The 11,410-nt window shown below is 36.8% G+C and overlaps 2 protein-coding genes across 2 annotated transcripts; both read left to right on the forward strand.

Moving 5' to 3' along the window:
* Positions 1-8,338: 8,338 nt before the first annotated feature.
* On the forward strand, positions 8,339-8,773 carry LOC110913394 (uncharacterized protein PB18E9.04c-like). The gene has a single exon (XM_022158227.1). The coding sequence runs from the start codon at positions 8,339-8,341 to the stop codon at positions 8,771-8,773; it is 435 nt and encodes a 144-aa protein (XP_022013919.1).
* Positions 8,774-8,978: 205 nt separating this feature from the next.
* On the forward strand, positions 8,979-11,410 carry LOC110913391. The gene is made up of 3 exons (XM_022158226.1): positions 8,979-9,222; positions 9,288-10,933; positions 11,372-11,410. The coding sequence occupies exons 1-3, from the start codon at positions 8,979-8,981 to the stop codon at positions 11,408-11,410; spliced, it is 1,929 nt and encodes a 642-aa protein (XP_022013918.1).

The following is an 11,410-nucleotide window of genomic DNA, read 5'->3' on the forward strand; positions in this document are numbered from 1 at the left end:
ATTCAAAAATACAAGTTTATCACAAATAAATCCTATAAATATTTTTACTGGTCTTTTTTATAGATTCTATTATTGTTTGAGACTCTTATATAAATTTTCTATAATTTTAGAGAATTACCTTATCAATGGATTAATGGATTTTCTTTTATGTAAATAAAATTACTTATTAAAATTCTTTATTTTAAATTAAAACATGTGATAACCATGAAGTCTAAGCAATGATTTTGTTAGATAAATTCTATTAATTAATCAAAATTGGTAGCATTTAACGATTATGATAGCATACTAAATTGTTATTACTATACAATTAATCATGACAATTTGTACAAATGTATATAATTTTGAAAACTAAGTCCCTAAATAGGAGAACCCAATTTCCTAAAATTTATATACTGTTCGTTTGTTTAGGATTTCGGTTATTCATTTTAGGGTGATTATCATTATAGATATAATTCGGTTCTTGTCGTGCGATGTTCACAAGACTGAGCAGGAACGCAACCTGTGAGTAAACTCTCTCCCCTTTTTGTCATTAACTTTTTGGGGTGTATCAATGTGTCTCTATCAATTGTTTTATCTAAAATCGAGCATGCAAAGTCTTGTGTGTCGTGTATGCATTACTTGTTGTTGTTGATTGTTTGTTGAGGTTGTTTGTTGAAGTTATTGTTGATGTTGTTGTGTTGGTCATCATAGTCAATAGTCAAAAGTCATTCATTCAGTGGATCAACAGCTGACCTTTCCTCATGACCTGGAGATGTCGGTATCGCCCCATTAGTCTTGGGCCGACCTTTCCTCCTAACTATGGGATGTTGGTATCGCCACAGTCACACCCTTTTTGGGGTGTGGGACGCAAGGTGTTGGTTTTGGTTTTGGTTTTGGTGTCTGTCTTTGTCTTGTACATTATTCAGCTACCTTTCTATGATCATATTACTTGTGCATTGCTTCCACATGATTGATTGCATGCTTAATATTTAAATTATTATTTGGAATTAAAAAGGTAAAACATATTACTTTTATTTCTAAATTTTAAAATGGTAAAGTTATTTTACTAAACCAAGGTTTACTCGCCAGCTCTTGTAGCTGACCCAAAAATACTATTTTACACATGATACAGGTGTAGAGATTGAAGATTGGACTGGATCAGGATCACATAGGAACTTTGCCTTAGTAATAAAAAAAACAAGTTTGATGTATTTTTTTGAATATTTGAAACTTATATGAAAATTGAGACATTTAATCATGACATGTTTATTTATGAAATTTTAATAGTGCCATAAGCTTTGGGCAATCATCATGCCCCGTACCATTCCGCTATGGGTCGGGGTGTGACAGATTGGTATCAGAGCCAATGGCTATAGGGAATTAGGATAGGTTATTAGACCCTTAGACCTAGACTATAGCCTAATAGGGTTTTATGTGCATTACGTGCTAAATTGTTGTCTTAGCTTATGTTATTAAATTTCATAAGTTTAAATGATTGTTAATGTCACATACATATGCATGTGAGCACTCTTAAATGTTATATACTATATGTTATGTGCCTTGCATGATAATACGTGATTTAATTGTATGCTATAGTTTATTATTTCAATGCTACACTTCACACACTATACAACATAAACATTAAGTTTCTAATTACTCCATTCATATTTATATTCATACAAAGTCTAAGTCAATTCAACATTCAATTCATGTCAATTATACTTGATTATATTTCTATTTCATTTTGATATTTCAAATTTCATTTAAATTTTTCAATCTCCTCAAAGTGAGTTCTTGTGACGGACATGTATTAACTGGAAGGGTTACGTACCGGTAATCGGGACGTCCTGTCTAGGATGGCATTCGTATAAATCCAATTAATGGACCAGTTTGCCTACCTGGGGACTAACGATGAGAGTACCGATACCTATTAGGCCAAAGCATGTCACACTAAACGTCACGTGAACTAACAACACTTTGATATGTCAAACGTGTCCGTGTTAATTCATGGATACTATCCTCAACATTGTTTTAAAACCCCCCAAAACTAGAGTCATTTATTTATTCACGATTTTCTCGGGGTTAAGTTGTACGTTAATGGGTAGACATATGAGGACCATGCAAAAGCTTGGTAATTGCGGGTGCACATGTAATTACGAAAGTGACGCATGGAAGTCATACTAAACCTTATGATGTGCCAAACCTATGATTTTCAATATTTTACGATGAAATAATATTTTATCATAAGTTTTATTATTTATCATATTCCATGTGGCTATTATATCGTTTCGTATATAAGCCATCAGAATAAATCTATAATATTCCACGAGATTCTAATGATGCTAAAACAAATCACCCTATCTGTTGTACCTTGTCGAAGGGTTCGACTTTTGCTACCCTTTGATACTCTATATATATTTTCATGTGATTTGTATTCTTGAATCATGGGATTTTCCCTAAGTTCCATGATTTCACAAATCCGTGACTCACCCATTTGTGAAACTAACACCCACCTTATGATCCAACCGTATGTCCAACCCGACATTCCATCAATGGATCAATCGACCGTACCGTATAACACCCAACTCGTTCCTTATGATTGAGCCGTTCAAGCCAGTCCAGAGAACCACGATAACTTAAAGGCACACGAACGAGCACTCATCCAGTTCCAAGACAACCAAGATGCATTTAGTAGCACGACAACGTTTTTATGCGACGAGCCTACTCTGAGTGAATGTTTTGAGTTTTCTTTGAACTAATTTAATCAAAGAATGTTTTGAATTTTCGAACACAATTGTAATGATGTGATTTTTGGTAATACGTTTAGAATTTTAATGAGTCATGTATTACGAATTGAATGTCACAACCCTAATCCCTTTCGTAACATGTGCCTATAGTTCGACAAATTCAAGTCTAGGGCACAGGGAGACGATAATTTTTTTTCTTTTGATCCCAAAATTTGGTTTTATAAAATAATAATAAAATGTAATAAATATATATTGTAAACGTTCTACTTTTGGCCAAAAAAAATGTTTTCCCTAAAGTTTAATGAAAATATTTTTCTAAATAAACTAAGTTGCTTTTGTACATGAACAATTTATAAAATACCAATGTGCTACACTTAGTAAAGTGTAAAAATAGTTAACAAAACGAAATGAACGCGAGTTAAGTTAACAAAACGATGGTTTCCTTAATTTACCTTAGGACCCTTCTACTTTTGTCCGAATCGTAATTATCGCCCGACTGGTGGGAGTGTAAATCAATGTTGCTACGTCATCTCCTCTGCTATTCGACTACATGTTTAGTTTTCCCTCATTAACGACTTTACCTGCTACTCTCACTTCGTATCCTTGACATTCACACTAACGCCAAACGGTACAATTATCAACTCTTAATCAGTACCGTTGAGAGCTTATGTCGTTATGCTTTCAACATTACTATTTATCGTCATTTTCGTCCTTTACTTGGACATTTTTTTACGTATCGCTATGTTATGCATTTATGTTATGTTTTATTGCTATTTCATGTTCTTACAGTTTCACATCATCACTCATCATGCGTACTTTCCCCATAGTTTATGTGACGTGGGTATCATCTAACTTTTTCATAGACCGACCCTTCCCCCATAACTATGGATGTAGGTACTGCCACCATTTAGTCGCACCCTTTTTGGGTTCGAGACTCATACAATGGTTTTTTGTGGTTATTTAATTACTAAGCTGAGTTGAGTCATCGCATAGAACCAATCAAAACCGCTAACGAAGCCAATGAAATTTGATAAGGACATGGTGGATACGCCGCTGGTACTTCCTATATATAAGTGTTCTTATCAAACAATCAAAAGCCTCGTTAGATTGGTTGAGAAAAGTTCTATGTAAGTTGTGTTTGTGTGTCAATCATGATTTGAATAACGATGTGGATGAAAATTTGATAGAGACATGGTGGATACGCCGCTGGTACTTCATATATATAAGTGTCTCTGCCAAATTTTCAAAAGCAGCATTAAACTAATCATGAGAGCTTTAGTTAGTTGTTTGGTTTCGTGATTGGAGATTCAAATTCTATGATATCACTCGTTCAACTCAAATTGTGGCATTTTATGAGAAATTTTTTTTCATGATCTCAAGTTGTGACACGGATTGCAGTTGGGCATCACACATATACCTCACAGTTCAGTTGGAAACTCTCTCGCGTTACAAATCATCTTTGGGACGTGATTTTCTCTTTAGTTGCAATACATCTTTGATACGCCAATCTTGGGATTCGAGATTGTAATAGTCAAAGAGTCTGTGATCGGCTACCTTATACATAAAATCTAACGTTTTTCATTTCTACATCACTGGCATCAAAAGCGATTCCTCTATTTGGGTATGCAACCCTTATCAGGAACGCTACCGCCTCAATCTGATCTTAAGATTTGAGTTCTTAACGCTATTACTAAACCAAACCGATATTGTTTATGCCAATGGAAGACCATACGCCTCATCCTATACGAGCAGATTCATCCTAATTTCGGGACGAAATTCCCAAAAGTTGGGGAGACTGTAACATCCATCAAAATTCGGGTCTCCGAAATCCGACTCGGATTGTAAAAATCAGACCCTTATCAATAAAATTAAAAATAAGAATTTTAATATATTTTTTAATTAATCATCAGGCATCGCTTTGGATAAAAACCGAATGAAAAAAAGTTAACTTTATAAAGAAACTTAGTTAGTTTGGTTAGATTTATACAAGGGAAGCTTTAACGAAGTTAGATTGGTTAATTAAATAAAGTTAGAAGTTAAGGGATTGTTTTGTAATTAACGAAATCTACAAAATAAGCAAGTCCACTAACAGGGTTAGTGAAGTCCGTTAACTCGGTTAGTTAGTTGTATAAGAAGTTAGTTAACCAGGTTGGTAAACCCAGTTAACTCAGTTAGTTATCTATAAAGGGAGTTAACTAACTAAGTTAGTAAGCTCAGTTAATTTAGTTAGTTATAACGTGACCTTAAGGAAAGTCTTTAAAGGTAAAAAAATGAAGGCAACGATAGGGATGAGCAAAATGGACCCGGTACCGGTACCGAACCGGTACCGGTTCCGAATTTACCGAACCGGGTACCTTTTTGGTACCGATTCGGTACCGACTTTTAACATTTTCGGTACCGGTCCGGTACGGTACAGATTCGGTACCGGTATTTACCAGTTTTTACCCTCAAATACCGGTACCGAACCGGTACCGGTACCGAACTGTACCGAACCGGGTATATTTGGTACCGGTACCGTACCCACTTTGAGGATTTTCGGTACCGGACGGTACCGAGCTCATCCCTAGGCAACGACGGGTTTCGAACCCGCGCCACTGCAAGGCCTGAAGTCTCAGGATACAGGGTAACAACCAGTTGTTCTGCACTTTGTTGATGTGCAAAATCCCATCGTTTAATTCAAATCAACAACCCAAATCGACCTGGTCATCTTCTCCACTCAAACCCAAACCCAGCCGCGACTCGGTAACCTCTACAAACCCAAACCGATCGATATTCACTCGATTACTTGATGCTTGGTCTTCGATTTACCCTCATAAAACACGTAATTATGGAGAATGAAGTTACACACCACTAAATCGTTTTATTTCAGCATGTAACCGCTCAATTTAATTCGGGTATTATCACCATTAATGAACATGAGGACATCAAAGGGGGTTTTTATTCAAATCGTAAAATTGTCCCTTACCACTCAAATCTTTTACTAATTCTAAGCAAAACCCTACTGTGAACAAATTTTTTCATCAATCCTACATCGCGAATTTAATCGAAGAACATTCTAGGGCTTGTAATTTGTGCGGACGATATCTCCTTAGATTCTCAACCTTCTCGGGTGATTCAAAAGCCTAACTTGCTTAATTTTTTGTTTTCTACAAAAGACCTCTATCAATTTCAGTGATAGAATGCCAATTTATCCATATTTAATTTTAGTTGAAATTAGGGTTCTTCATGCATAGAATTTGGGGCTTTTAGATTTATACTTGTGTTTTGATGAAATTGAAAGTATCATATTGTTATATATCATACTAATGTATTATGTGCAAATTTTGGGAATTTTTAGATATCAATTGGAATTTTGGTGAATTATTTATGTTTTAATCACAAGATAAATCAAATAAAAATACAAGATAATTTTAAGTAAATTCAATTAATACTTCTATTGGATATTTCAGAGTATATGAACACTAGGGGATTTTAATATAGTTTTTCCTTATTTTTCTTTGGGAATTCATGAATATAATTTCGATTTATGCATGTTTTAATTATTCAAAAAAATACAAGTTTATCACAAATAAATCCTATAAATATTTTTACTGGTCTTTTTTATAGATTCTATTATTGTTTGAGACTCTTATATAAATTTTCTATAATTTTAGAGAATTACCTTATCAATGGATTAATGGATTTTCTTTTATGTAAATAAAATTACTTATTAAAATTCTTTATTTTAAATTAAAACATGTGATAACCATGAAGTCTAAGCAATGATTTTGTTAGATAAATTCTATTAATTAATCAAAATTGGTAGCATTTAACGATTATGATAGCATACTAAATTGTTATTACTATATAATTAATCATGACAATTTGTACAAATGTATATTATTTTGAAAACTATGTCCTCAAATAGGAGAACCCAATTTCCTAAAATTTATATACTGTTCGTTTGTTTAGGATTTCCGTTATTCATTTTTGGGTGATTATCATTTTAGATATAATTCGGTTCTTGTCGTGCGATGTTCACAAGACTGAGCAGGAACGCAACCTGTGAGTAAACTCTCTCCCCTTTTTGTCATTAACTTTTTGGGGTGTATCAATGTGTCTCTATCAATTGTTTTATCTAAAATCGAGCATGCAAAGTCTTGTGTGTCGTGTATGCATTACTTGTTGTTGTTGATTGTTTGTTGAGGTTGTTTGTTGAAGTTATTGTTGATGTTGTTGTTTTGGTCATCATAGTCAATAGTCAAAAGTCATTCATTCAGTGGATCCACGGCTGACCTTTCCTCATGACCTGGAGATGTCGGTATCGCCCCATTAGTCTTGGGCTGACCTTTCCTCCTAACTATGGGATGTTGGTATCGCCACAGTCACACCCTTTTTGGGTGTGGGACGCAAGGTGTTGGTTTTGGTTTTGGTTTTGGTGTCTGTCTTTGTCTTGTACATTATTCAGCTACCTTTCTATGATCATATTACTTGTGCATTGCTTCCACATGATTGATTGCATGCTTAATATTTAAATTATTATTCGGAATTAAAAAGGTAAAACATATTACTTTTACTTCTCAGTTTTAAAATGGTAAAGTTATTTTACTAAACCAAGGTTTACTCGCCAGCTGTTGTAGCTGACTCAAAAATACTATTTTACACATGATACAGGTGTAGAGGATTGAAGACTGGACTGGATCAGGATCACATAGGAACTTTGCCTTAGTAATAAAAAAAACAAGTTTGATGTATTTTTTTTGAATATTTGAAACGTATATGAAAAGTGTGACATTTAATCATGACATGCTTATTTATGAAATTTTAATAGTGCCATAAGATTTGGGCAATCATCATGCCCCGTACCATTCTGCTGCGGGTCGGGGTGTGACAATTGGTATTGCAATTCTAGTCTAATTCGTACGTTCTTGGTGCCGTTGGCAATCGAGATATCACGGGAAGGGTTAGGGTTGGATATTGATTGATTGATCATCGGGAAACAACCTCGCATTCATATAATCCGAGTACTTTGTTCACTTTTATCACAACAATTGTTTATACACGAGTTATGTCTATGTAACTCTTTCTAGTTGGAATTTTGCACAAGTGTTTAAAGAAACTGAATCCTAAGATGGTCATTTTCCCCTAATCTGTTAAGCAACCAATTGTGATATTTGCAAGTAGTTAGTAATTTAGTTTTCTAAAAGAAACAAGCCAAATCATTGATCTTTAATTTCTGCATTTTAGTTTAATTGTAGTTAACTTGCAAAGCTATAACATCAACACATTTTCCACATACTCCCTGAGTTCGATACCCATTTACCACCATCTACTAGTTGTAATTTGGATTAAATTTGTGTGTACCACGACAGCACGTTAAATTTTAGCGCCGTTGCCGGGGAGTAGTGCGCAACGTGTGTTAATTTAGTAGTTTTGTTTTGTTATTTTCGGGTTTACGCTGGTTGTGTTTAGTGTGCAGGTACTACTGGTGTAGGCATACTAGAGGCTCTCACAAGTCATCGCCACTATCGTTTGATCCGGAAATCAAAAGAACTCTGCGTCAGAACAGAGTTTTGTTAAGAGAAAACAAGATCATTGGTTCACCCACTTCACCCATTACACCAAGAAACATTATGGCCGATTCACAAATCCCACCCACAACGGGTCAAACAACCTCACCTTTTATACCAACATCCACTCAACCTTCACCAAAAACTACCATTCCAACCACTACCACCGAACCTACTATACTTCATAATGTTACACCAGACAATACCACACAACCCATTACCACTCAAGAAGAACCAACCATTACTTTTAACCCTTCTTCTACCATTCCACCCTTGTCTCATTTCTTCCTGGGTGCGGGTCAATCATCTTCAAATTATACCATTGCACCAAACTCAACCATTGTCCATGCTACATCATTTAGGCCATCAAACCAGTCGGGTTTTCAATACTCGACTTTTCCATTTGGGCAATCTTCGGGTATAGGGGGAGATGGATATGAGGAAGGATATGAAGATTTTGAGGGTTACGATGAAGACGGTTATGCTTATGGGGGGTGATGGGGATCAAGGAGAGTTTGGTTATGTGCAAGGCCAACCTCAAGGAATGCCTAGTGTTGGTGGAGTGCCACAACAACAACAACTCATACCACAACACATTAGGCCGAGACCACAAGGGCCGCCAGTGCAGCGCCCTATACCATTGCAACAAGCTCGTCCATAGAACATACAACCACAATTCCAAAGGCCGATTCAACAACAACCAATGCATCAACATCAATATCAACCACAGTTTGCTCCTCAAGGGCCTATGCAAGGGCAAATGGGTCAACCAAGAGCACCATTAGGTGCCCCTCAAAGACATCAACGGGAAGTAGTACGGGGAATTGAAGCTCACTTCCGGGCCATTATCACTAACAATCCTTCACCAGTAGTGATTCCTCATTATGCGGATGGAAGAACTTTTGAAGTTAGAAAACCACCCTACAAAGTTTACCAAAGTTCAAGGGGTTAGCAACGGAAGAACCCTACTTTCATTTGGAATCATTCGACTCCATTTGCAACACTATTGGAGGTCAAGGGTTTTCTGCGGATGATTTCAAGTTGGTCCTTTTCCAGTTTTCCCTAGAAGATAAAGCAAAGAGGTGGTTTCACAATTTACCCTCTGCGTCCATTTTTACATGGGCCGACGTGCAGCAAATATTCTTAGATGAATATTACACTTCTCAAAAGACCAGTGATGCTAGAAGAGGTTTGAGAAGTTTTCAACAACAATCGGGGGAGATGTTTCATGAAGCCTTTGAAAGGTTTAATATGATGTTACGGAATTGGCCTCATCACGGGATCCAACTTTGGGAATCATTCAATGCGTTTCATGAAGGGTTGAGTTCGGAGGATGCACGGGATCTAATGTCGATCACTAATGGTACATTCAGTACGAATTATGAACATGTTGATTGGGCATTTTTAGAACAAATTGCGGTGAATTCGAAGAGGAAAGCTCAATCTTCAAGGCGGGCGAGGCATGTGACACAAAGGCCACAAGTGCATGGAGTAGAGAGTAGTAATGTTCAAACCACAAACCAAGTGTACAACGTGTGCACCAATTGCAATGAAATATGCCATACGGCGGATGTTTGTGTAGTGGGGGTGGTTGAGGAGCAAGTAGAGGAAGTTAATGCAATTCAAGGAGGGGGTGGTCGAAATTTCAACATGAACTCCAACACATACCACCCCGGGTTACGAAATCATCCTAATTTCCGTTATGGGAATGCGGCGAACCAAGCTAACCCAAACTTTCAAGGAGCTCAAGGTAACTTTGCACCTCGTAAACAATACAATCAAGGAAATTATCGGGGTGGAAACAACTATGGTTATCAAGGGCAATTTCAACAAACGGGTCAAGGTGGTTCGAGTCAAAGCTCATCAAGAGGGAATGAAGTCATGGATATGCTTCGGGCTATGCAACAAGATATGCAAAAGCGGAATCAACTCGATGAAGTCCGAATGAAAAAGGATGAGGTTCGTGACAAGAGCATTCAATCACTAACGACTCAAATGGGTCAATTGGCTACCGACGTGGCGGAGTTGAAGAAAAACAAAGGTCAACTTCCTAGCGACACTAAGGTAAATCCTTCACATAGTTCGTCACGAGGTAACAATGTTAATATTAATCATGTTAGTATTTTGAGAAGTGGCAAAGAATTTAAGGCCAATTTGTCACCGGGTTTGGTCGAGGGGGTAGTTGAGGATGTCACGGGTAATGAAAGTGACGATGATGTTTCACCGGTTACACATAAAGAATCAAATGTTAACAAACCGGGGTTGGGTGAAAATGAAAAGAGTGGAAATGATAAAGGTGGACCGAGTCAAGTTCCGTTTCCATCGGCGTTACTTGACCCGGGTAAGAAAAATTTTATTGCATCAAGAGGTCCCCAAAAAGAAGAGTTGTGGGACATGTTTAAACAAGTAAAAATCAATCTTCCACTACTTGATGCAATAAAACAAGTACATGCTTATGCTAAATTTCTAAAGGAATTATGTACACAAAAAAGGCAACAAAAGAAAAAAATGCCTAAGCAGGTAGATTTGACCGGGCAAGTAAGTGCGGTTTTGAATGGGGAGCTTCCCCCTAAGCTCGAAGATCCGGGTACGCCTTTGATAAATATACAATTTGGTAATTTTCAAATGGCAAAGGCGTTACTTGATCTTGGAGCCGGGGTGAGCATTTTACCGGGGGGCTTATATGACCAATACGACTTTGGTCCGCTAGCAAGAGTAGTGACAACGGTTGTTTTAGCCGATTTGTCTCATAAGTTACCCCGAGGGATGGTTCAAAACGTGATTGTGAAAATTGATGAGTTCTATTACCCGGTTGACTTTTTAGTCCGGGACTACTCATCCGCGGACCCAAAACAACAACAAAATGTTATTTTGGGTTGGCCATTTTTGAGCAACGCGCATGCTATGATCGATTGTAGATTTGGTACAGTCGATATGACTTTTGGGAATCAAAAAATGCGCTTGAATGTTTTTACTAACAATTCTAATGATGTTGGTGTTGATGAGTGTTTCATGGCAGATTTAGTCGATGGATGCAACCCGCAGGAGTACGAAGAGGATGGCATAGATATTTGTTTGTGTGATTTTTCTGAACAGGTACATGCGTGTGCACTAGGGGTTGAGGAAGAAAAGTAG

Source organism: Helianthus annuus, chromosome 15, assembly GCF_002127325.2.
Source record: "Helianthus annuus cultivar XRQ/B chromosome 15, HanXRQr2.0-SUNRISE, whole genome shotgun sequence".
Classification (NCBI taxonomy): domain Eukaryota; kingdom Viridiplantae; phylum Streptophyta; class Magnoliopsida; order Asterales; family Asteraceae; genus Helianthus; species Helianthus annuus.

Bases quoted from the DNA above. Each gene is read 5' to 3' on its own strand.
- LOC110913394 (XM_022158227.1), top strand. From the start codon at position 8,339: ATGGCCGATTCACAAATCCCACCCACAACGGGTCAAACAACCTCACCT.
- LOC110913391 (XM_022158226.1), top strand. From the start codon at position 8,979: ATGCATCAACATCAATATCAACCACAGTTTGCTCCTCAAGGGCCTATG. The intron at 9,223-9,287 runs GTTAGCAACGGA...ACACTATTGGAG, and splicing joins AGTTTACCAAAGTTCAAGGG to GTCAAGGGTTTTCTGCGGAT. The intron at 10,934-11,371 runs GTGAGCATTTTA...TTTTCTGAACAG, and splicing joins TACTTGATCTTGGAGCCGGG to GTACATGCGTGTGCACTAGG.